Genomic DNA, 23,387 nt, shown 5'->3' with positions numbered 1-23,387 from the left:
AGCTGTTTGTAATGTTAGGATGATATTATTATCATTTTGAATGGAAATATTCTTTTTTTTTCATTTAACATGAAAATAATATTAAACTTAAACTTTCTTCACCTTTTACTACCACACTTTTTTCGCATTTACCATCTATAATTTATTATCGTTTCCTATTCATTACGTACATTTTTTTAGAAAATATTTCCATCTAGAGATATTATCTAAAAATTTTTTTTTTCATATCTTGCAAACGAAAGGGAGATTTCGTGTACAATCTAACATTGTTTTTGAAACATATATAAAAAAAAAATTAATTTTAAAAAATTATGTCAAACCCATACTCCATAAATACGTCTACTAAATTTTATTCTTTTCTTTTTGTTTTAGCTTTGTGTTCACTGTTGAACGTAATTTTCCAGTCTCTCTTTATCTTCTCTCTCTCTTCTCTCTTACTATGTCTTCCCGTTCTTCTTCCCCCGAGGCAAAGCGACTCCGTCTTAATATCCCTGCCTCTCGCGATGGTGGGCGGGGGTCAGGGGTGGAGTTGGCGCAGGGGCCCGACGTCTTGCCTCGCCTGGAGGGTGTTACCTTGAACACTGCATTTGCTAACAAGATAGTGGACTTTCGAATTGGAAATGATATTGAAAATGTCAATCCGGACTTGGACCGGTTTCTACAGAGATGTAGGGTTCCCTTTCTGGACTTAACTAACGAATTAATTTGCCCCTTTAAAGTTTACGTTTCACTCTCGGCTTCATTTGTTAAGGAATCTGCGGAGGGAAACGAGAGTGAAACTTTTTATTTCACAACTCACTCAACTGCGATACTGCACTCTGATGAGGTAGGGGAAATCTACGATTCAACATTCATTCCGGAAATCAATAAACACGTTAGTGATTTCGGTGCGCATGGCAGTGGCTGGGCTCTAAAAAGATTGATTAACATGGATGTACATGTTTAAAGCTATAGAGTTTTCACGGTTGGCGCAGCGCACACGAAATTGCCGGCGTTTTTGTCCAAAAGGAGAGCTTGTGTTAACATTGAGTGTCCCGAGCAGCACTGTTTCCTGTATGCCGTCATGGCAGGTGTGTCAACGGTGGAAGGCAATCTAACTCGAGCCACTTCGTATCCAAATCCACTCGTGTATTTTAATACGAATGGCTTGACTTTTCCCTCCACTCTGCATCAGATTAAAACATTTGAGAGGAACAATGATATTTCCATTAATGTTTGCGTAGATTCTAAGGGGAATATCGTTGACGAGTGTTTGAGTGGCAAATTTCAATCCTCAATCCAGCCTCTTCGCGTATCCTCTGAGCGAAGAGAGAGACATGTAAATATCTTGGTGATTTGTTCGAGTGGCACGACAGAGCACCTACATTTTGTTTACATAAAATCAATGTCCAGATTATTGCATTCACAATTGTCCAAGATGAAACATAAGAAATGGATTTGCGAGCGCTGTCTTCAGTATTTTAGAAGCGAAGCCAGATTAAATTCACACACTGTTCTCTGCAGCCAGCATCAAGCAGTGCGGACCTGTTTCCCTACAGAAGAGAACAAGTATTTGCAATTTACAAACTTTGCAAAACAGGACCGCCTAGGCTTTATTGCGTACTGTGACACTGAGTGTTACCTTAAGCCTTTCTCCACCTGTTTGCCCGGTGACGAGTCTTCTAGCACTACACGGGTAAACGAACACGTGCCTTATGCATGTAGCATTTTGTTAGTATGTGGGTACGATAGCTCTTTGACCAAGTATGTGCAATTCGAGGGTGATAATTGTATTGCTGAAATGGTCGAAGAAATAGTTTCAATGACAAAGTGGGTTTGCGATATTTATTCAAAGACCATTACTATTAACACAGACCCCAGCCGTCTCTGCAAGGCTTGCGAGTCAAACACATTGCCATATCCAGACCTGCCAACATTCAAATTTAAAAAATCATGAGGTCCTCGATAAAAATTTTTAGGCCCATAAATACAAGTTAGAAATAAAATACAAAAAATGAGAATCTTTAAATTTAAGTGACATACCTGTACATATGTTACATGGTCTCTGCATCAAAATTTATTTCAACAAATTATAGGTTGCAGATTTAATTTAGTTGAACATAATTTAGCGCTGTCGTGTAGTGATCATGCAGGGCCGCAACTAAAAAAGATGTAAAATAACATTCTGCTCATGTAACACTATTATCACTGTTCACAGCAAAATTAATTTTTTTATTGGAAGCAATAAATTTCACGTGTTAGTTGTGTTTTTTTGTAGCAACATGTTTCACAATGTCTCCTCTTCCACTATGCGAGATAGAAAAATCAGCACGGCACATGCTACAAAACGCAAAATTGCTTCCTTTACGTGACTCGAGTATTGATGGAAACTCATTACTGTAAGCTTTCGTAAAACTTGTTTTGTAACTTTTACAAACAAAATCTTGGGGCCCCAAAAAATCGTGAGGAGAAACTATTTTGGCGTGAGGGCGTGAGATGGACCTTAAAATCGTGAGCCTCACACCAAAATCGTGAGAGTTGGCAGGTCTGCATATCTGTCAGAAGGTATTGGCTGGGCAGACGGTATGGGGCGGTCATCGGCCAGGTTTAACGCATGCTGCGGTTTGAACAGGCGGCCTGGATGAAAGAATACAAAACCTTTAATGCTGAGCGTCGTGCCCAGGCTGCGAATCCCTTCGAAAAATCGTTTTTTAAGTTACTTTCGAACGCAGTGTACGGTAAAAGTTTAGAGGATTCTAGAAAACACAAAGACATTCGCATCGCTTCGTGTTACGAAACTATTCATGGGGCAGCCGAGCTGATTGGTCGTCCGACATTCAAGGCTTGGCAAATTGTCGATGAAAATTTAGTTCTCATAGAGTTGCAGAAAGGTTCGATAACCTTCGATAAACCTTTGTACACGGGTGTCGCCATTTTAGATTTGTCAAAATTGATTTTATACGACTTTCATTATAACTATATGCAAAAAAATTCCCTCCCCAGTCTCTGCATCTCTTGTACTCGGACACTGATTCGTTGATTTACCACGTTCAGTGTGATAACATTTATGATTCAATTCGACCCGACTTAGCTTCACGTTTCGACACATCAAATTATGCGCCAGGTAATGATCAACGCTTCCCCTTAGTCAACAAGGGTGTAACAGGGGTGATGAAAGATAAGGCAGCTGGCAAGATCATTACGGAATATGTGGGTCTTCGCCCGAAACGCTACGCATACAAGATGGAGGATGGTTCTTGTATGCGTAAAGCGAAAGGAGTTAAGGCCAACGTAATCCAATCACTTCTGTTCCCTCAATACCTGGATTGCTTGCTTAAAAATTCCCGGATTCTAGGCAGTCAATACCATTTCCGTTCGCGAGGCCACGCCGTGTTTACGGAGCGAGTGAATAAGGTAGCACTGTCTTCAGGAGACGATAAGCGTTGGCTTTCTGAAGACAGTGTCAGCACATTACCTTGGGGGCATAAAGATCTGTGTCCTTCTAAAACTCGTGCCTCGCCCGATCCCTCCTAATAATTGTACATATTTCCATTTTTCTTCTGATTACGTTCACCAGTGAGACGAACACTGCTGATGTAACCTCCGAGCAGTGGTTGCAGGAACACAACAGCGCTCACCACTCCTCCCCTGCTCGGAAGGGCTTCAAGTGTATATATGTGTGTGTGTGTGTGTGTGTGTGTGGGTTAAAGGCAAACAACAGCGCTTCTTCCGCCTCCCCCCACACACAAAAAAAAAAAAAATATCCTGAGATGGGGTGTGTTTACCTCCCTCGCACCGCACCGCGCCGCGCCATGTCATGCCAACTGATCCTTTCCATTATGCATGTGGAGAGAAAAACTGTCGGTATGTTAAAGAAAATGTGTAGAGATGTTTGAAAAAAAAATATTCCCCTGTTACCATGATAGCTTGCATTTTATACATTCTATCCTGATTTAACTTTAAAAAAATACAAGTTTGTTTCAAGTTGACATACTATCCTGATATAAAAAAAAACGTAAAATATTACTAGTTTGTTTCAAGTTGCCTTGATAGCATCTCAAAGTATATTAATTTACATGCTATCCTGATTTAAAAAAAAAAAGTAAAATATTACTAGTTTGTTTCAAGTTGCCTCTCAAAGTATATTAATTTACATGCTATCCTGATTAAATGTAAAAAAAAATATTCCCCTGTTTCTTTTTTTTAATATACATAAATCGTCCTCTTGATAGGATGCCTGAAATTTGTGTGACGTTCTACAGATCTCCCCACCCAGACCATGGAGAGGATCCCATCAGCGTTGGCGGCCTCTTTCTTCGAGGCAAAGTCGTGGCCCAGCTGATGGCTATGGACGCCCAGCGGGGTAGGGGGGATGACAAATAATTTTTTTTTTAACTAAGTAATATTGATGTGTTGACTACATTATTGGAATATCCATTATGTGGTGTTACTTGTGGCTGGTAACTTACTATGCAGAAATTGGTAATACGTGTAAAGAACTATACGGTCATGGTAGCTGGCCTGCTGTAGGCTGGTGTTAAGGTTTAAAAATTGTTTTGTTTGGAAAATACACGTAACATTTAATCTAATTTTGTAGCAATGCGCTACTCGTAAAAAAAATATTTAAAAAAAATGCTGTTAGAAAAAAAATACATACATACATTATATTTTAGCAGAAACATTACGTAAACGAGACTCTTAAATAAAAACTGATGTGAAAAAAAATATATATATACATACATAATTTTTTTTAACGAAAAAATTACGTAAACGAGACTATCGCAAAAGATACAAGTTACTTTTACCTGGTATTAATCAAATGGTAGGTACAGGTAACTAACACACCAGGTAGACGTAATATTTTTTTTTAAGTGTTGGGGAAATATATATTTTAACTTTGGAATAAATTATATTTGTATACAGTTCTCTGCGGCCGCGTTCCCTCTCTGCGAGCGGCTTCCCTATGCGGGAGACAGTCTCACACGTGTCGCGACTCAAACCCCTTCCTCCCCCTTGTTATTATTAAAACTAACAAGGGGGAGGAAGAGGAAGGGGTTGGAGTCGCGAGGGAGTACGCGCCGTCGCCGACACGTCTGCCCTCGCGGCTAAAGCACTTGGAAAAATTTTTTTTTTAAAATATATTATGACTATAAATGCACAATACATTTATTTTAAATGACAAGTGACGTAATAAGAATACTTTTTTTTATTAAAATTGGTGATATATTATATCAGGGTGGCTACCAAACTGTAAAGAATAAATTCCCTGACTTTTCCCTGACTTTTCCAGGAAAATCATTTTTATTCCCTGACCATGCCTAACAATCTCATCAATTTTTTTAAGCGTAAAACCTTCTTATTTTTACATATTATAACTAACTTATCAGATAACATACACAAATATATGTCAAAACAAAATCAGACAAACAATAATAGCTTTTAGAAATTAAATTTTTTCGATTATAATGTATGTTAAGTGATGATGAACTTGCTAATATTTAGTGAAATATATATAGGTACTAATGAACATACACATTCTTAAGCAATATTAGCAAACAATCTTACTTAAAGAGTTTTTATTAGTTTTTCTATGTCTAATTGTAAGGTAACAAATTAAAAGAGTAATGGGTCTTTTTTCTTAATAATGTACGTAATTTTGTTGCCTGTAAATAATAACGCATTTTTTGTTGATTATTTCTAAAACTTAAAAAAAAATTAAAATTTGTATATTTATAAAACTGAATTTTATTCACTAAAATAAACACATTTCATAAATAATGTTTCTTTTACTAGCTATAAAATAAATCCTTTTATAAATTAAAATTTTTCGATTACATTATATGTTAAGTGAAGATTAAAAACAACTGTTATATACGCCATTTTACCCAATTATTTAAATTATTGTTTTATTTACTCATTTGATGTATAATAACCCAAAAAAGGATAATAGTCTAGGCGTTCACAACTGATCATTATAAAAAAGATCGCCTGCAGTAGCGGTAGCAAAGCGAACGAACTATCTGTGACCTGTCTTCTTTGAATTCGAAATGGGAGCGGACGAACTAAAAGAGCGACCTAGTTCGCACGTGTGTGCTTTTTTTTTTTTGTTCCCAGTCGTGTAGTGCTTCTCTACGTTTTACTTTTCAGATGTACTATTTATTTTATTTTGCTGTCCTCTTTGTGTAAACGTTTTTAATAGGAGCGCTCCCGGTCGCGAACTATTATGCGCAAGTCTAATGATTAGCTACTCTTAATATTTACCTTCCACTTTTCTTATCCTGTATTGGAATTCATTTTAAAAAAAATGTTTTACTCCATAAAAGTAATGGGCTAAAAATTTGAATATAACCGAATAAACACTTTAACTCATTAATCACCTTTACTCTTAGCTTTCAGCAACGGCAATATTCTTCCCAAGCCCACACGTTCATATCTGATCCCGCGCACATTTTCCCCCCCATCTTTGTCTACTACTTCTATTCTCTCCTTTTTATCTTCAGAACAAAGCCCGACTAGCTTACTAAATAATACTGAAAACATGTACACACCACTATTCAAAACGTTTACACAAAGAGGACAGCAAAATGAAATAAATAGTACATCTGAAAAGTAAAACGTAGAGAAGCACTACACAACACGAGACACGACTGGCAACAAAAAAAAGCACTCACGTTTTCATCCCAAAACGTTCGTGTACTTGTACCACAGTTGCCAATAATACGAGAAACAAAAATAAAACTATTTCGGTCATCTCGGTGTACTATGAGCTATAAAACTAGTAAGCATAGAATAATTTGGTACACGTACCATGACTATGGTGGCAATACAATGCATGCGCGCGCACGCCAGCCAGCTGTTATCAGCAACGCAAACACAGCAGAGTTTTTCATGGGCCCGCGACATCAAAAATGGCTTCATTAAAATGTCAAACTTTGTATAAAATATAGTATTCAGAATTTCAGTTAATAATTCGCTACATACAATTAACAAATTAACAAAGACTATGAATAATATTAAGCTGTAAAATGCTGCAGCAGGAACTTTAGACAAGATTTAATTTTTTCCCTGACTATTTGAAAAATTTCCTGACTTTTCCATGACTTTTCCCTGCTGGCAAAATTCCCTGACTTTTCCCGGTTTTCCCGGTTGGTCGCCACCCTGATTATATATAATATTAACTTAAGTAATTAATCCTACTGTATATATTTCATTTCCCCCCCAATACACACTACAAGAGAACATTATGTCTTTTAACACATAAATAAAAAAAAAAAAACTGTGTTTGAATTCGCCGAAATACGTAAAGTATAATTTTTTTTATTAACACGCTATAAGCATAAGTAATGCCTATAGCTTTTTTTATTATTATAGACAAACATGCTACACAACAAATTAAGCATAATATGACTAAACTGGTCTAGTACTACAAGAAAACATGGCTACACTCCAGTGTGTGTGTTTTGAATTTGCCATCTAGTACTACTACTACTATAGTCATAGAGTAGTGGCTGCCGAAATAATACTTTTCAAAAAAAAAATTCAAACTTGAGAAATGAAAAACAATGACTATAATGGGTAGAAAAAAAAAGATGGCGGCCTGGTATGCTGTGCTACAAGATGGCGGCCTGGTGTGCTATGCTACAAGACGGCGGCCTGGTATGCTGTACTACAAGATGGCGACTTTCAGCAATCGATTGTCATACATATAATATTATTTAATTTTTTTTCTTTCAAAATTGGCTGTTCTGGTTACTTCCTAGCAGCCAATTTTTTTTTTTTTCCAATGTTGAAATAAACATGGCGGCCTGCCCGTTTTAAATTTCCCGCTTAGCACTATAAAAAAAAAACAAAAAAAAAAAAACATGGCGGCCGACTAGCAGCCGATGCGCCTCGTTTAAATTTACCGCCTAGCACTATAAAAAAAAACATGGCGGCCGCATAACAGCCGACACTGTATATTTTAAATTTCCTGCTTAGCACTATAAAAAAAAACATGGCGGCCGACTAGCAGCCGATGCGCCTGGTTTAAATTTACCGCCTAGCTCTATAAAAAAAAAAAAAAAAAAACACGGCGGCCGCATAGCAGCCGACATTATATATTTTAAATTTCCCGCTTAGCACTATAAAAAATATCCCTTTTTCTTTAAAAAATTTTTTATAAGCATATATACAACATCTGAAATTATTTTCTCCAACAGGGTCTCGTGGTCCTGTGGTTAGCGTCACGGACTAACGATCCAGAAACGAAGGTTCGAATGCTGCCCGCCCTCACATTTTTATACTTGTAAAAAATAATTCCGGCGCGCGCGACACTAGCGCTACCTACCTTCCTCATTTAGAAACACCCCCTCCACGTGACGTCAACAACATTCCCTCCACGCGGCTCCCGGCAACGCCCACCCGGCCACGTGGTGCCACGCCCACCCGCCCACGTGCTCCGACAACCACCTGTTTGTTTGTTGTCAGTGGAACCAGAACGGCACACTGCCCCTACTGACTGTATTCACCCTATTTTGATTAATATATATAAATTTTAAACCCTCTACTAAATCTTTTTTTAAAATAGTTGTCATTATTAAGTAAGTACCGTGTTTTATCGCATAATGGTCGCACGAGCGTAATCGTCGCAACCATTTTTTAGGCTGTCAAAATTGGGATAAAAAAACTTCTCGCATAAACGTCATATGATGTTTTTTGTCCCGCTAGTAGATGCCAAGCGTTTTGTGTAGGTATCTTTACCGTACAAAACGATGTATTTTAAAGTAGAAATATAATATTTATTTGGTCATTACCACTTACTTAATAAATTAACGGAAAAATACGAAGTTGTCTGGCGTATACAATTTCTTATAAAGATGTTTTTAAACGTTATTTCCTTTATCTGATCGTCTGCGTCGCTGCGGTGTAGGTATAATCTATAATTTAATTTCGGTCATTACTACTTATTTATTTAATTAACGGAAATACAAAGTTGTCTGACGTGTAAATTTTCTTTTAAAGACGTTTTTAAACATTATTTTCTTTATCTGATTGTCTGCGTTACCGCGGCGTACCGCTTGTAAAAATGTAGCCAGCGCATCATTCATGTTTGGTTATGTTGCTTCCCGTATAGAGCGCACGCATGTAGTCGAATATCGATATCTTGCCGATTGGATGCAACGCGCGCGCTCTCTGTCAGGTGCAGAGTTAACTACATTTGATAGCCCGCATTCTTTCGTGGCAAGTGTGTACTACAACACGTTAGTTCACATCAGATTCAAGTGGCTTGCGTTCATGTTAAGAGTTTTGGTTATTCTATTTAAAGTTGAAGAAAGGTTTGTTTAAGGAATTATTAATATAGATTGTTTGGCGTGCAACTGTATACTCCACCTTTTTTTAAATAAACGTACTTTCCATGAACGGGTTTGTGTTTTATGAATAACTTTACCTAACAAAAATTTTTTTTTTCCGCATAATCGTTGCACCCATACTTTTAATACTTGATTTTAGAATAAAATGTGTGACGATTATACGAGAAAACACGGTAGTTATTTTCGAAGTTTTCAATGGAAAAATATTTTTGCTAAAAGTTAAGCAACCAGGAAAATAATTTTCCTTTGAATACGGGAAGGCCTAATTAAGAAAAAGTAAATAAATTACATCATATTTACACTTTGAACACAATTTTTCACTCATTTTAGTTATTTACAACAGGCACATATCCATTTGGCAATACATATTAAAAACTAGGGATGTGCGAATCTTTGATTTTCAGTTCGGTTCAAATCCGATTTGAATCCCTGGCAAAATTTGAGATATGAATCGGATTCCAAATATTAAGCACAGAATAATTAAAAATAACTGATTAATTTAAAATAATGTGTGTTCTCTTTTTTCTAACTGTAACTACTGGCAATTATTTCTTACACTAAGATTGAAATTTTTATAATTATGTAAACTTAATTAATAATAAACACTCTAAACGATGAAAAACTAAAACATGAAGCAAGTTTCAAATATTCCCTACATGGCCTACCTAATTCAATTGTTTTTCACAAGTTTCTGTTACATGAAAACATGAATGCTTAAAGACAGCTTATTTCTAGGCCTATATTGATATGTTTCGGTGCAGTTTGAAGTTCATAATTAACTGTATAACTTAGTTGCAGCGGTAACGTAAGCAAGCTAAAGCAGAATTTTTTAAATAAAAATAATATAATATTCTATGATTACTGCAACTGACTGAAAATCAAGCAAAAGAAGTTGGGCTACTTTTATTTATATATCTAATTTTATTATCAATGATATGGTTCACAATAATAAAGATATAGGCTATTACAACATGCCTACAACTATTTATAAGAACAAAAAAAATAAAAGTAGTTGGTTACTTGTAGGTATGTAATTGTTTTTAGTTTCTAGTTTGCTATACGACAATATTCATAATTAGGTACAGTTTAAGCTCTCGAAATCACGAAATTTTTAATGTCACTGTGTTAATTATTTAATTTACGTTTCTTTCTTTGGCACATCATATTATAAATACTTACATAATAGTAGTAGCCTAATTTGATTTTTCACTGCTAGTATTTTTGAGCCCATTAAATAAATTTATAACAATTATGAATATCCGTAATACTGTTCGAATCCATGTACATACAACGATTCCGGGTTCGGGTAGTTGTGGATTCGAACCGTACCCGAAAATATCGGGTACCCACACATCCCTATTAAAAACATATTTATAGTGAAATTTCACTCGATTCTGGCACTTTCATTTACATTATGTTTGTTAATGTTGCTTTCAAGCTGGAAGATGCAACGATTTAGTGTCATAGATAATGCTGTAAGCAAGCTACAACTGTGAGAACATGGTAGTAGATCGTAACTACTGATTCAAACATTTCTTCAACTACCATGTTCAAATTTTTTCCATAGCATAACATTTCCTGTGTTTTTGTTGATGTAGTCAATAGTCGAAACCAACTTAATTAATTTTTTTCCACTACTGGTAAGTGATACTAAACAACAAACAACTGATTATAATGATATTATGCACTTAACCCTTTAGCTAGTATGAACGTACATGTACGGGCATATTTTTAATGGTATTAGAGAGTATGAACGTAAATGTACGTTTTTAACTTTAATTTAATAGTATGACCATAATTTTACGTTTTGGCAGCAGTATAATGTTTTGTAATGTCCTACATTCTCTTGTACAGTTTACAAAATGATTCCCAGTGATTTTTAAAATTCTTGCGTATTTTACAAGGTGGTAAAACACAATGCGTCAGATAGCGGCGTAGTCAAGTCCTTATATGTGGGGTTTTTGAACGATAGCAACAGTCGCACACCTATAGAATTGCAGAGTCAATCTTTTATCTGCTCTTATCTCCCGGTAACGTGAACAGGGGTGTATTTATTTGAGAGTGCTTTTATTTTCGCGGTCACAGATACTGAACTATAGGCTCTTCATAATAGCCAGAAATCTGTGCGAAAAAAGAAAGGGATTTAAAATAAAGTTTGTAAATATTATGAATCACATGTCTGTTTTCTATACAATATACTATTCTAGTAATCGTATTGATGAAGGAATTGTTTGAGCAGCAAGTACAAAATTTTTTCCACTGGGAGCTTACTAAGATGGATAGCCTATAGCTATCATTTTCAGAACTTTACAGCACAATATTTTCACGGAGGTATAGACCACTTTTCTATTGCAATTATTTTTCAGTCTGATATGCACTCCATCGCTATGCTTGTGTCATTGAATTTGAATTACTAAGATATACAAGTGGCTTGTTCGTGCAAACGATGTTCAGTGCCGGGGTTTATCTATTGGTCATAAATTCGTAGAAGTAGAAATATAGTGCTACTGTTTTACCGAATGTTTTTATGACTGTTATTTGTATGTGATTTTTTTAAAATTTTTTGTAATAATGGCCACATCTCGCAAAAGAAAAATACTTTCTGAAAAAGAATTACAAGAAATTATCGCTAACTGGGAATCAGGAAGTGATGAAAGTGTAAGTGACATAGACACTGACAGTGATGCAGTTTCCAGTCTAGGTGCCATGAATGCAACTACAGGAACAGAGGTGAGCATAAATGTTCCAACTAATACAGAAAACTCTTTCCATTGGGAAAACAATGAAAATTTCCAACCAAGGACATTTAATTTTGACAATTCTTTTTCGGGGCTCACAGATGAATTCAATTTGCCGGAAAATTTCAGTGAATTGGATGTATTCAAAATATTGTTTGATCAAGATTTGGTCCAGCACATAGTTGATGAATCGGATAAGTACCATTCATACATAACAGAAAGATTTGAAGTCAAAGAAAAATCAAAACTCAAACAATGGGTGAAATCTAATGTTTCAGAATTTTATACATTTTTAGCTGTAGTTATACTCATGCCCCACACAGCTAAAAACCGTATAAATGATTATTGGTCCACTGACCCAATTCTGTCTACTCCTATTTTTGGAAAAATATTTTCGCAGGATCGTTTTCTGCTCTTACTTCGTCTATTACATTTTTCTGATAGCAACAGTCAGCCACACGGAGATTGTCTTTACAAAATAAGTACTATTTTGGAAACTACCAAAATGAAATTCAAGACATTGTTCAAGCCGCATCAAAATTTATGTATTGACGAGAGCATTATGGTGTGGAAGGGTCGTTTGGTCTTCAAGCAATACATTTCATCCAAGCGGCACAGATTTGGTGTTAAGTTGTTCGTCTTGTGTGACTGTGAGACAGGATATATTGTTGATTTTATTGTTTACACTGGCAGTGAAACCAACATTGTCAAAATCAGCGATCTCTGCATTTCAGGTTCTATCCTCATTACACTTTTGGAGCCCTACCTAGACAAAGGTCACATTTTGTTTACAGATAATTGGTACACAAGCCCAAAACTGTTCGGATTTCTTTTTGAACATCAGACGGGTGCATGCGGAACAGTGCGCCCAAACAGGAAAGAAATGCCGAGATTTCCACAAAAAGTAAAAAAAGGTCAGTGTGCAGTCTCACACACAGAAAACATTCTAGCTGAAAAGTGGCATGACAAAAGGGAGGTTTGCATGCTTACTACTGTTCATAACCACGTGTTTGTCGAAACCGACAAAAAAGACCGAACATCGGGTGAAAGCATAATGAAGCCTCGGTCCGTGGTTGACTACAATCGAAACATGGGGTTAGTGGATAAGGCTGACATGCAGATAAGTTTTGTTGATAGTACTAGGAAGACAATAAAATGGTACAAAAAATTGTTTTTCCATATATTGGACATAATAATTTTGAATGCCTGTATTATGTACAATATCAGACATAACAAGAAAATTAGGCTGGTGCAGTTCAGACTCAATTTGGTTCGACAACTACTGCAGGAGTTTTGTCCTACGCGCAAGCCTTCAAAAGGTGGGCGGCGCTCAGCTGTGATCACCCCAACACCATTGCGGCTAACTGCTCGACACTTCCCAACTCCAGTGCCATCAACAGCAGCGAAGGCCAAACCACAAAGACAGTGTTACGTGTGCAAGCACAGCACAAAGATCAAACCAAGGCGAAAAGAAACAAGGTGGATGTGTGCAGAATGTGATGTAGGATTCTGCGTACATCCATGCTTCACCACATTGCACACAATAAAAAACTTCTAAATTTGTTAACAGATTTTGTTTATTATATTTGTATAATATTGTAAGTACCGAAATAATTTCATCCTGAAACTTGAAATAAAAATCTTTCATAGACATTCTTTTTTCGAGTCAAAATGGATTGCACTGTAAGAAACTGTGTTTGTAAATATTTTAAATTTTTATTAAAATATTAAAATATTTATTCAAAATATTAAAAGTACATTTGATCACCCAAATATTGATTTTTCTTAAATATCTGATCGGTGTGTACAATGTGTATATGTTATTATTATATGTATTTTTTAAAAAAAAATGTAATTAAAAATGTCAGTTTTAAAATGTTTTGAAGGTTCTTAAAACTAATGATAATAATTGTTTTTGCAAAAAAAATAAATAAAAGATTTTGTAGTTTTCTAAAGAATGTTAAGATTTCTGTAAGAAATAAAAATTTAGTAAAAAATTTTTTTTTTGAAAACTTCCCCCTAGAGGATACACAAAAATTAATTTTTACCTCACCAACCAAAGGGTTAATATGTCTTAAATTCGTATTTTCAATAGTGGATGAAATTCATTCCACTAATGTTTTGCAACAGATTCAAATGCTAAATAAAGTGCTCATTTTCGATAGTGCCTGTGAATATTTTTTTACACCACTAATAGCTTGGGCTTGAACTGCTAGGAATGTTTTTTTTTTTATAGCATACATTTATTGAATCAGGTTGGAGTGCAGAGCTTTCCTTAAAAATAGTTTGTTAACAACACGTCTGGCACATGGAAATATGTACAACTGGAAGAAAATCTGGGAAATGTGAAAAAGTAATTTCCAGCCCAAAGTTTTGGGAAAGACATGTTCTTGGTTTTTCAGGAAAAACCAGGATTCTACCCAGTTATCGTTATTTGCCATTTGTTAAATGTCAGGCAAATTTCCAAAATAAAAATTTTTGCTGACTAATAGCATCATAGCCACTCATAAGAGTTAATTGTCGGTGATTCCACAGCTGGGATGAACACAAAAGTTAATTCTATGGCCCCATTTCCCAATTTTTCTCTGCAAAGGTGTGGAACTAAGAAGAAACATATAATCCATGAAGGTGGTGAAGTGGAGCCTGAAGACATAACTACATAATCAGCAATATCTCCATTTTAGTTACTGCATCAAAACAATAAAAAAAATTTAGTTTAACATTTTGACTGTCAATAACAATAAACTAATAAATGAAAGATTAGGACCATAATCAAATTAAATGAATTTAAAAAAAAGGTATTTTGATCTTTTTACTAAACTGGTTTCCATACAACCTGGCGAAATTATGAGAAGATTGGTGCAATGCCATCAATACTTTACATAGTTCTAAGTAACATCGGACATCTAGCTTGCGGTAGCCTGTGTGGGTGAGAGCAGAGAGCAGTGTGCTGCTATATACCCTTGGCAGCAGCCACGGCAGAGAAGAGCAACTGGAAGACTTGCGCGAGCCGCGCAGTGCGATTCATCTCCGGGTTGTCCTGTGCTTGCGCCAGACGTCGCGTGCGGATGTTGCGTGGCGTCGACAGAGCATTCAGCTGCGTCATGAACACATCTGACTGCTTCACCTGCAGGCGTGGGTAGGCACAGGTAGCTGCCTGGTCACGGTGAGCAGCTTGCTTCCCACGCTCCCGCACCCTGCGCACCTGCCAAAACCAACACATCTTCATCTCGTCCGTCAAACACACGGTGCAGCATGTTGCACTGAGCTGTTTCCCAAAATACAACCACAACAACACTCATCTTACCACATACAAGTGCCCAAAGTGGGGAATGTAGGTGCACTTCAAGAACTGTGTTGTAAAGACTTGATTTCACTGCCCAATATACTTTTTGGTACCAATAATGTTAGTTACTGTCCTAGCTGGCCAAATGCCAGGCAAGTCCGCACGGCAAGCCCAGTTGGCCGTATTTACAAAACTTTTAGAAAGAGAGTAGAGTGAATTAAAGTGGTAGTTACCTAGATGATTACCTGTTCATTTTATTTGCAAACTAGTTGCTATTGATATGTGGTCACCGGTTACCAAAAGTCAGACAGAAACTAAGGCCATTAAACTCTAAACTTTTTCACTAAATAACTAAAGATACAAAATTATAAGATATATAACTTCCATGTTGTACGAACTCCACAAATAGCAATACATCACATTTGTATTGTTCATAAATAATATTAATTGGTGCTGTTGTAGGAAATATATTAAGTTAAAGATATTGAAATATGCTCATGTTATAAATCTATGATACACTACATGAAGTTTTTAGATATGGAATCAATAAACACATGGAAAAAAGTTGTATTTTGTGCTAAACTTCATATTTCTACAGAAATGTTGAAATTGAATGAAAAACTTTAAAAACCGCAGAATGTTTTTCGTTTTTCACGAACATCACACTTACACCATTTTTTGGGTATCATAATCATTACTAGAGATGAGCTGAATCTTGAAAACTCAAGCACGCTGCATATTATGTGCCCAAAAACACACTGGCAGTTTTAATTAATTTTAATGACTTGACAGGTTCTCTTCACGGTAAAAACCACAGTTAGCACACACTGGGCATGTTATTTATTGTCCCAAAAAAGGCATATATCAAGCTTTTAACATATCTGCTCGAAGAAAAATCTTCGGAATATTTGCAGTTTTTAAGTTTTCCCAAAGAAGAAGTAGAATAAAATTAGTCTTCTATTCGACTTTGTATTTCTGAAACTTCGCCCACCCCTACTAAGCATCAATCAATAGTATCAATGTTAAGTAACAACAAGTGATACAACCAAAAGTGATACATATTGTTAATTAGGTTATATAAATACTGAAAATTTTACAAATTTTGGGAAGTTATACCAATAAAAACTTAGGTCTAAGGTTAAGTTAGGTCAGATAAATACATACTAATAGTAACACATTAATGAGGCTGACTTAATGCAACCAACCTTTCACTCAAGTTGTTATTCCCTTGTTTCTCAGAAGTCAATCTTCTGCAGAATTAACAATATTCCTGAACAAGGCAAAAACATAGTTCTAAACATAGATAAAGATAAAAATTATTTTGTTAATTTATGCCACTTACGTATTACTAATGATAAAATTAATATAAAAATTTACAAAAATATAATCTGTACTAGTATGGTCTGCACATACTATTTATTTTGACTCTTAGTATTACGAGACTATCAATTTTAATTCTCTACACCTAATAAGAACCTTCCACCACTCGAACTCAACTCAACTAGAAATTAATCAAGTCTTGGACTCAATTTGACTTCATTTGATGGAATAAATACTGAACTCTGCTCGGCTTGACTTTACCCACAACTTCAGAGCCACACCAATCTCTAACCTCTTAATCAATATTAATTTGCTAAAGCAGCACTCCATAGTATTAGTATCAGAGACATCGCAAATAAACATTTGTAGAGTGTATTTTATGATAAACTCCCCCTAATATATAGATATAAAAAAAGTTATTATCAATCAATTTAAAGCACAATTATTAGGCCTGTATGAATATTCAAATTTTTGAAAATACAAATGGATTGATATTCGTATTCGATTTGACCTCAAAAACAAACAATTTGAAATAATGAATATTCAATTGCTAACAAATATTTTAGAGAAATACCGTGAGTATGTCATGTACCAAGGTTTACTGTTTAGGTTATGTCATTTGTGAAAAATAAATACCCTTTTATCTTTTAATGAGACTTCATAATCCAAGTCATGAACAAAAAGCAATGTTATAAAAATATAAGTATCAAATTTTTTTTTTTCACTATTGTCTCACTACACAGTAAAGGAAAAAAAAAAAAAATTGTGTGAACGATTCTAAACATGAAATTTTTGAGGAATTTCACGTAAAAAAAAATAATCATCCTGTTACATGTACCAATAGTAGGAAAAAATAATGGAGCGCTAACAATCATGAACTACAACACCACAAAATACTGAAACTCCATTGCAATGGCCATTAAACAAGTATACGCCGTAGTTTCAATGGTGCATAAATCAACAGTCATAATCAATCTAACACAATGCGACACAGAAACAGCTTACTTGCTGTATGTATCATTACAAAACAGACGTTGTGGCAAAAAAAAAAAAGGGGAAGAGGGGGGGGGGGGGGGGGTGAAATGGTTTCCCTTATCAGATGAAACAAGCAGAAATATTGTTAGTACTATTACTTAACTAAAATAGAGGTTTCCTGGCTGATGTTAACAATGTATACATATAAAAATCTAGGGTTTAAAATGTAAATATTAGCTTTTTTAATAATTAATTTCAGAACACAGAATCAACAAAAATTCAAATTTTTCGTGAAATGAATTTGATTTCAGTTTTTTTGTTTACAAAATTTTTCTGGATCAATATGTAGAATAGCAGACTCTAGAAAATAAGGCAACTAAGAACCAAGATGAAATGTTGGTTGATTAGGTTAAGTTAGATTAGCTTCATAATTTATTATTATAAAAAATACTTTCAAAATGTATATATTTTAACTAAAGAAGAGAACTGAAATGTATTCAAATGTTACCTAACTCTAGATATCAAAATTAAACAATCGAAATTACCTAAAACGAAACAAATGCAATGAAATACAACCAAATGAAACTAAATAAATTGAAACCTAATGTATCAAATTAAAGGAATTGAAATAGATAGAAATGAAATCAAAACTCCCAAAAGTAATGAAATAAATGAAATGGAGTGAAATTACATTATACAGATTCAAAAGAAACCAATTGTTATTAAATAAAACTGTTTTAATTGAATCGAATTTCAATGAATCAAATGTTTGAATTATTACGAAATAAATCAAGAAATAAACTGAAATGTATTGAAATATTATCTAACTCTACATATCAAAGCTGACTTAACCAACCTTTCACTTTGTATTGTCTAATTTCTCAGAAGCCACTACAGTACACAACAAATTTTTTAATATGTATCTCTCTATGTATTTGTTACATAATGTTTAAATATTTTTTAGTTGGAGTCTAATTCTCATTCTTACAGTTTTGATTTAAACTTCATATTCAATTTCAAATAAAAATAACTAATATTTGCATAGGCCTAGCAATTATTGTTTAAAATTTTGAATTAATTGTTCTGTTTTAACATTTTTGTTTATTTTAGTAAAAAATGTTCAAGCAGTCAAAATATAATGGGATATATGCCCGTTATGTGCCAAATGCTCCAGGTGTAGTTTTCACAAATATAACGTGAATTTTGGGCAAAATTGCCAAAATAAATGCCTAGTAAAACCATTTTACCAAGTGTAAGTGTGCTCGAGTTGGCGCATTTGGCAGGAGCGGCACAGCATCGTGAAAAACACGTGATGTCATCCTAGCCCAAGGGCTTACATACCCAGGTAATTCCTAGCCAAAGAAGCAGTCATAATCACACTCTGTGGAGAGAACTTTAAGGCACTAGCAAGCACAACACCTTGTGGCAGGACAATGAGTCCAGTGGAGATAAGTACACGACATCGTTGCTAAAGTCTGCCATCAGAGCTGCAGGTCAGGCCTCCAGTTCACGGATAGTTTCGGGGATACCTCAGGCAATCGCAGAGAGAGAGTGTGTACTTTTTATGGTGGAGCTGTGAGAGGCGCATGCATCCCTGCGAGCAGAGCTATCAAAACACAGACAAGCACAAAGGTGTTGGGCAAGTCCTAGATGGCCGGGGGGTAAGCAGCGCTCGGCCACAAGTCGTCACCGAGGACGGTTAAGCACCAAGGAAGCCAGGGTCATAGGTAGAGTTAGGAGTTTTCCGCGATTCCGCGATCGCGGAATATTTCGCAGAATTACAAGAGTCCCGCATAATCGCAGAATCATCGCAGAATCACCAATTTTGCTGTACCTTTTTTGTCCATTTTGAGTGCAGTAATAATGTGTGCAAGGGTTATGTTCTCCCAAATAATATCTTAATTATTATGGGCAGAGTGAATAATTTCCAAACATTGTATAAAACATATGTTTTCATATAATTAATGCTGCAATGGCGTTAAAAAATTCAAGTTTGAATTACCAAAATATCACATACGGCAAAATAAATTTTGTTTGCAGAGAATCCAAAGATAAGATTATAAGAAGAGTACCACATTGAGCAAGTGATCCTACCGGCGTTTATGAAACGACTGTAGTCACAGTCGATGGAAATATGTGCGCATCAATCGACTAATCAATCGATACAAGGCTTCGAATACGAAAGAATAACCTTATGGCCGTTGGCGCGTGTTGTAGGCCACACGGCATATTAAAAAATATAAATATATAGATATATCGTGATCCACTAAAGTAAATGAAAATGTCTTTGAGTAAATACGTTTTTAAAGAAGCCAGAGGGGGTAAAACAGCTATTCAAAATTGTTTTTGTTAGCTCGTTGTAAAAACTGGCTTCTTTAGGCTGTATATACATGTTTCAAACGTGATAAACTATTTTTGATAAATTGCAGAACTTTACATTTATTATCACAGAATTTCTTGTTTTCTATCGCAGAATTTGTGTTTCATTATCGCAGAATTTTGGCCTTTGGTGTGCAGAAAACGCCTAACCCTAGTCATAGGTATGGACGGTATGGACATCACCATTTACTCAGCGAGTGGTGTCCACTGCACAGCGAGAGTGAGTTGCTGTATTGCTGCCAGGAGAGCAGACCCACACATCCCCTGAACTCAAGACTCAGCAGCCAGTCTGAAAGGGAAACTTCAGGTCTGGTTCAGCCAAAGGCAGAACGTCGCAGCAAAATTAAAGGTTAGTACAAAACATACCCTCAGTGCCACAGGGTATAGTAGGGACATAACAAGCCTGTGCTTCAGAGACAGTCTTGAACGTTTGGCCTAGTGTTCAGTCAGTGATGAACACTTGGAAGAAAGTTAGAAAAGACTCAATAAAAGAACACACTTGCTTTCACGGCCGTTTACTTTTCACTTTTTTTTAGATGCTGTGCCATCAGTAAATTTAACCGTTTACTGACTCTAGATAAATGATGACTAGGTAGGCAGCATGGAGATGTTGTATCACAAGATGGCACATAGTTTAAGTTGCAGTAAATATTGTATATAACCTAATTTTGAATATGTTTGCCTAGAATGACTACCAACTGTTAAGTCGCTTGAAGGAGAGTAGAAATATGTGTCCTGTAAAGGCTGTTTACTTGTCATTTTCACGTAGAATTAAAGTGTATAATTGTCTGAAATTGCCTTTGAGCTTGGGCATCCCTGCTAGGGCCCTTAAGCTGTTTGGTCATTAACTTTTATCAAGAGAATCTTCTAGAGTTTGCAGTTGTGTATTCGACAAAGAAAAAATTAATTTAAGAAAACTATTATGTAATAAATTTTGTATTGAAACTTGTTTCAATCAATAATCACTATTGAACAAAAAAATTTAAGTTATTCTTCAACATGACTAAGGTTAAAATAGGAAATTCTTATTAGAAATGAACACATGTTTCATATTTGTAATAAGTGTTGGAATAAGTTATTAATAAATTTTTCTGGGAATAAGCTATATTTAAGTGAATTACATTTCATTTGTAAGGTAAAAAAAATTATAATCTACGGAATAATTGGTATGAGTTTAACACAGTTCTTTTTTTATAACATAGATTTTTTGCAATTTTGATGGACTATACTTCCAAAGCTACTAATAGCTATATCACCTTTTTGTAAATAACTGGTCTTATATCAAAGCGGTGAAACTCAATTTTGGGGGGGCTCTACAGGAAGTGCTGCCATCACCTCTTCCTTATCACAGTCACATTCCAACAGAGCTCAGCACCCAGCAGAGGTGCGTCCCAAAGTATTTCCTGCATTGAGCGATGTGTGCATAACTTTCTAAAAATAATTTTACATCAAAAATGTTAATGACAACAGTGAGGACAAAGCAAGGAATACATTTATTAAGGGCAAAACTAAAGTTCCAGTGAAAAATATTCACGAAAAATTCAATTAGAACTTCTAAAAAAAAAGGCTGAAAACAGTTCAAAAACAATACTTTCAGTTATGATAAAAAAAGTTATCAAGAGCAATTAGTTTTTATTTTAATACTTATTGCCTTATACAATTCTTTTTAAATGGCAAATTATATACCAAACTGATTCAACAGCCATATTGAATCCTCTTAATATATTTATCTGTTCAATATCTTGGATGGCTTTAGTTAGCAGCATCTTTATGTATTATCTTTAAAAGATTTGTGCAATGGGAGTGCATGACTTGATGTAAGTTTTTGGACATACGCCATTGCTAAGAACTTTTTCTGTTGAAGAAAAACTAATAAATAAAATAAATAAAAATAAAAATAAAAATACTCAAAAAAGATAAATTAGCCAAACTGACGAGTAAGATGAATACAAAAACACATCCCACAACACAGAGCATCAACACTGTCGTTAATTCATCTTCAAGAAAGCTGTCCAATAGCGAGGAAAATGTTTTACAAAAAAGGCCTCAATTTCAGCATTGCTCCACGACACATTCCTGCACTTGACATAGTTTCATCTGTTGAGAGTGCAATATACAAACTTCCTGCCGCCAAACAAGATGAATTTCGTTGGAATGTGCGTACAGCAATCACTTCAGCTGGTCCACCTAAACCGAATCTGCCGCCTGATGAACTAAAGGCCATCAAAACTCTGAAATCCGACCATACCATTGTAATCCTCCCAGCCGATAAGGGTCGTGCTACAGTCATACTTGACAAACCAGACTATGAGCAAAAAAATTACTGATTTGATCACCACAGATCAATATACAAAACTGGTAAAAGACCCCACAGCCAGCATTGAAAGAAAAGTGTACCAAACTCTAAAAAAACATCAGAATCACATCCCAGAAAAAACTAGATCAGAACTGACACCACACAGCAGTAAAGCACCCCACATTTACGGTCTTCCAAAGATTCATAAACCCGACATGCCTCTGCGCCCGATCATCAGTTGTTGTAATTCCCCATGCCAGAAACTATCAAAATATCTCCTGAAAATTGTTGAGCCACTAGCAGGACAGACAGATACATTTGTCAAAGATTCTAATCATTTTATTTCTATAGTCAAAACACTGAAAATAGAAAACAATGATACCCTGGTGAGTTTTGATGTCCAAAGCCTCTTCACTAATGTGCCAGTAGCCGAAACACTCAGCATTGTCAAGGCGAAATTGGAAGCTGATCCAACCCTAAAGGACAGAACTATAATACCAATCCCATCCATCATGGAAATGATTACCCTCTGTGTCACCACAACATATTTCCAGTTCAAGGATATTTTCTACAAACAGACCGATGGCATGGCAATGGGCTCTTTCTTCTCTTTCACCATTTATGGCCAATATATTTATGGAAAACTTTGAGCAAGAAGCACTTAGCAAAAGTAATAGCCATCCAAAAATCTGGCTCCGTTATGTGGATGATACCTTCACTGTCTGGCAACATGGACCTGAAACTTTGGAGGAATTTGTGAACCACCTCAACTCTCTGAGGCCATCAATAAAATTCACATATGAAAAAGAAACCAAAGGTAGCATTCCTTTCCTGGATGTACTAGTCAGCAGAAAAAACAACAGCCTGGAAACAAAAGTATACAGGAAACCTACGCACACAGGCCAATAAAAAAAAAAAAAAAAAAATTGAGTCGCACCTGTGTTTCCGTGCCATGTGCGTCTCTGCCTGAGGACGGGAGCAGATAGCAGTTCCCGAAACGTCGCTTGTTTCTGTTTAGGTAAAACTATTGTATTTGTTTGTTTTTTCGTTTTGTCATGTTTTTT

At 35.5% G+C, this 23,387-nt stretch overlaps 1 protein-coding gene across 2 annotated transcripts in view; it reads right to left on the bottom strand.

Moving 5' to 3' along the window:
- The window catches only part of LOC134527289 (uncharacterized), a 488,639-nt gene that overhangs the window by 138,492 nt on the left and 326,760 nt on the right, over window positions 1-23,387 (bottom strand). For both annotated transcript variants that reach the window (XM_063359834.1, XM_063359833.1), the window contains one exon: window positions 15,029-15,272. In XM_063359834.1, the coding sequence (XP_063215904.1) occupies window positions 15,029-15,272 (244 nt within the window). The remainder of the gene's footprint in view (window positions 1-15,028; window positions 15,273-23,387) is intronic.

This window comes from Bacillus rossius, chromosome 1 (genome assembly GCF_032445375.1).
Source record: "Bacillus rossius redtenbacheri isolate Brsri chromosome 1, Brsri_v3, whole genome shotgun sequence".
In the NCBI taxonomy this organism is placed as follows: domain Eukaryota; kingdom Metazoa; phylum Arthropoda; class Insecta; order Phasmatodea; family Bacillidae; genus Bacillus; species Bacillus rossius.
Note: the sequence above shows the minus strand (reverse complement) of the source record. Positions and strands in the feature narration are given on the sequence as shown.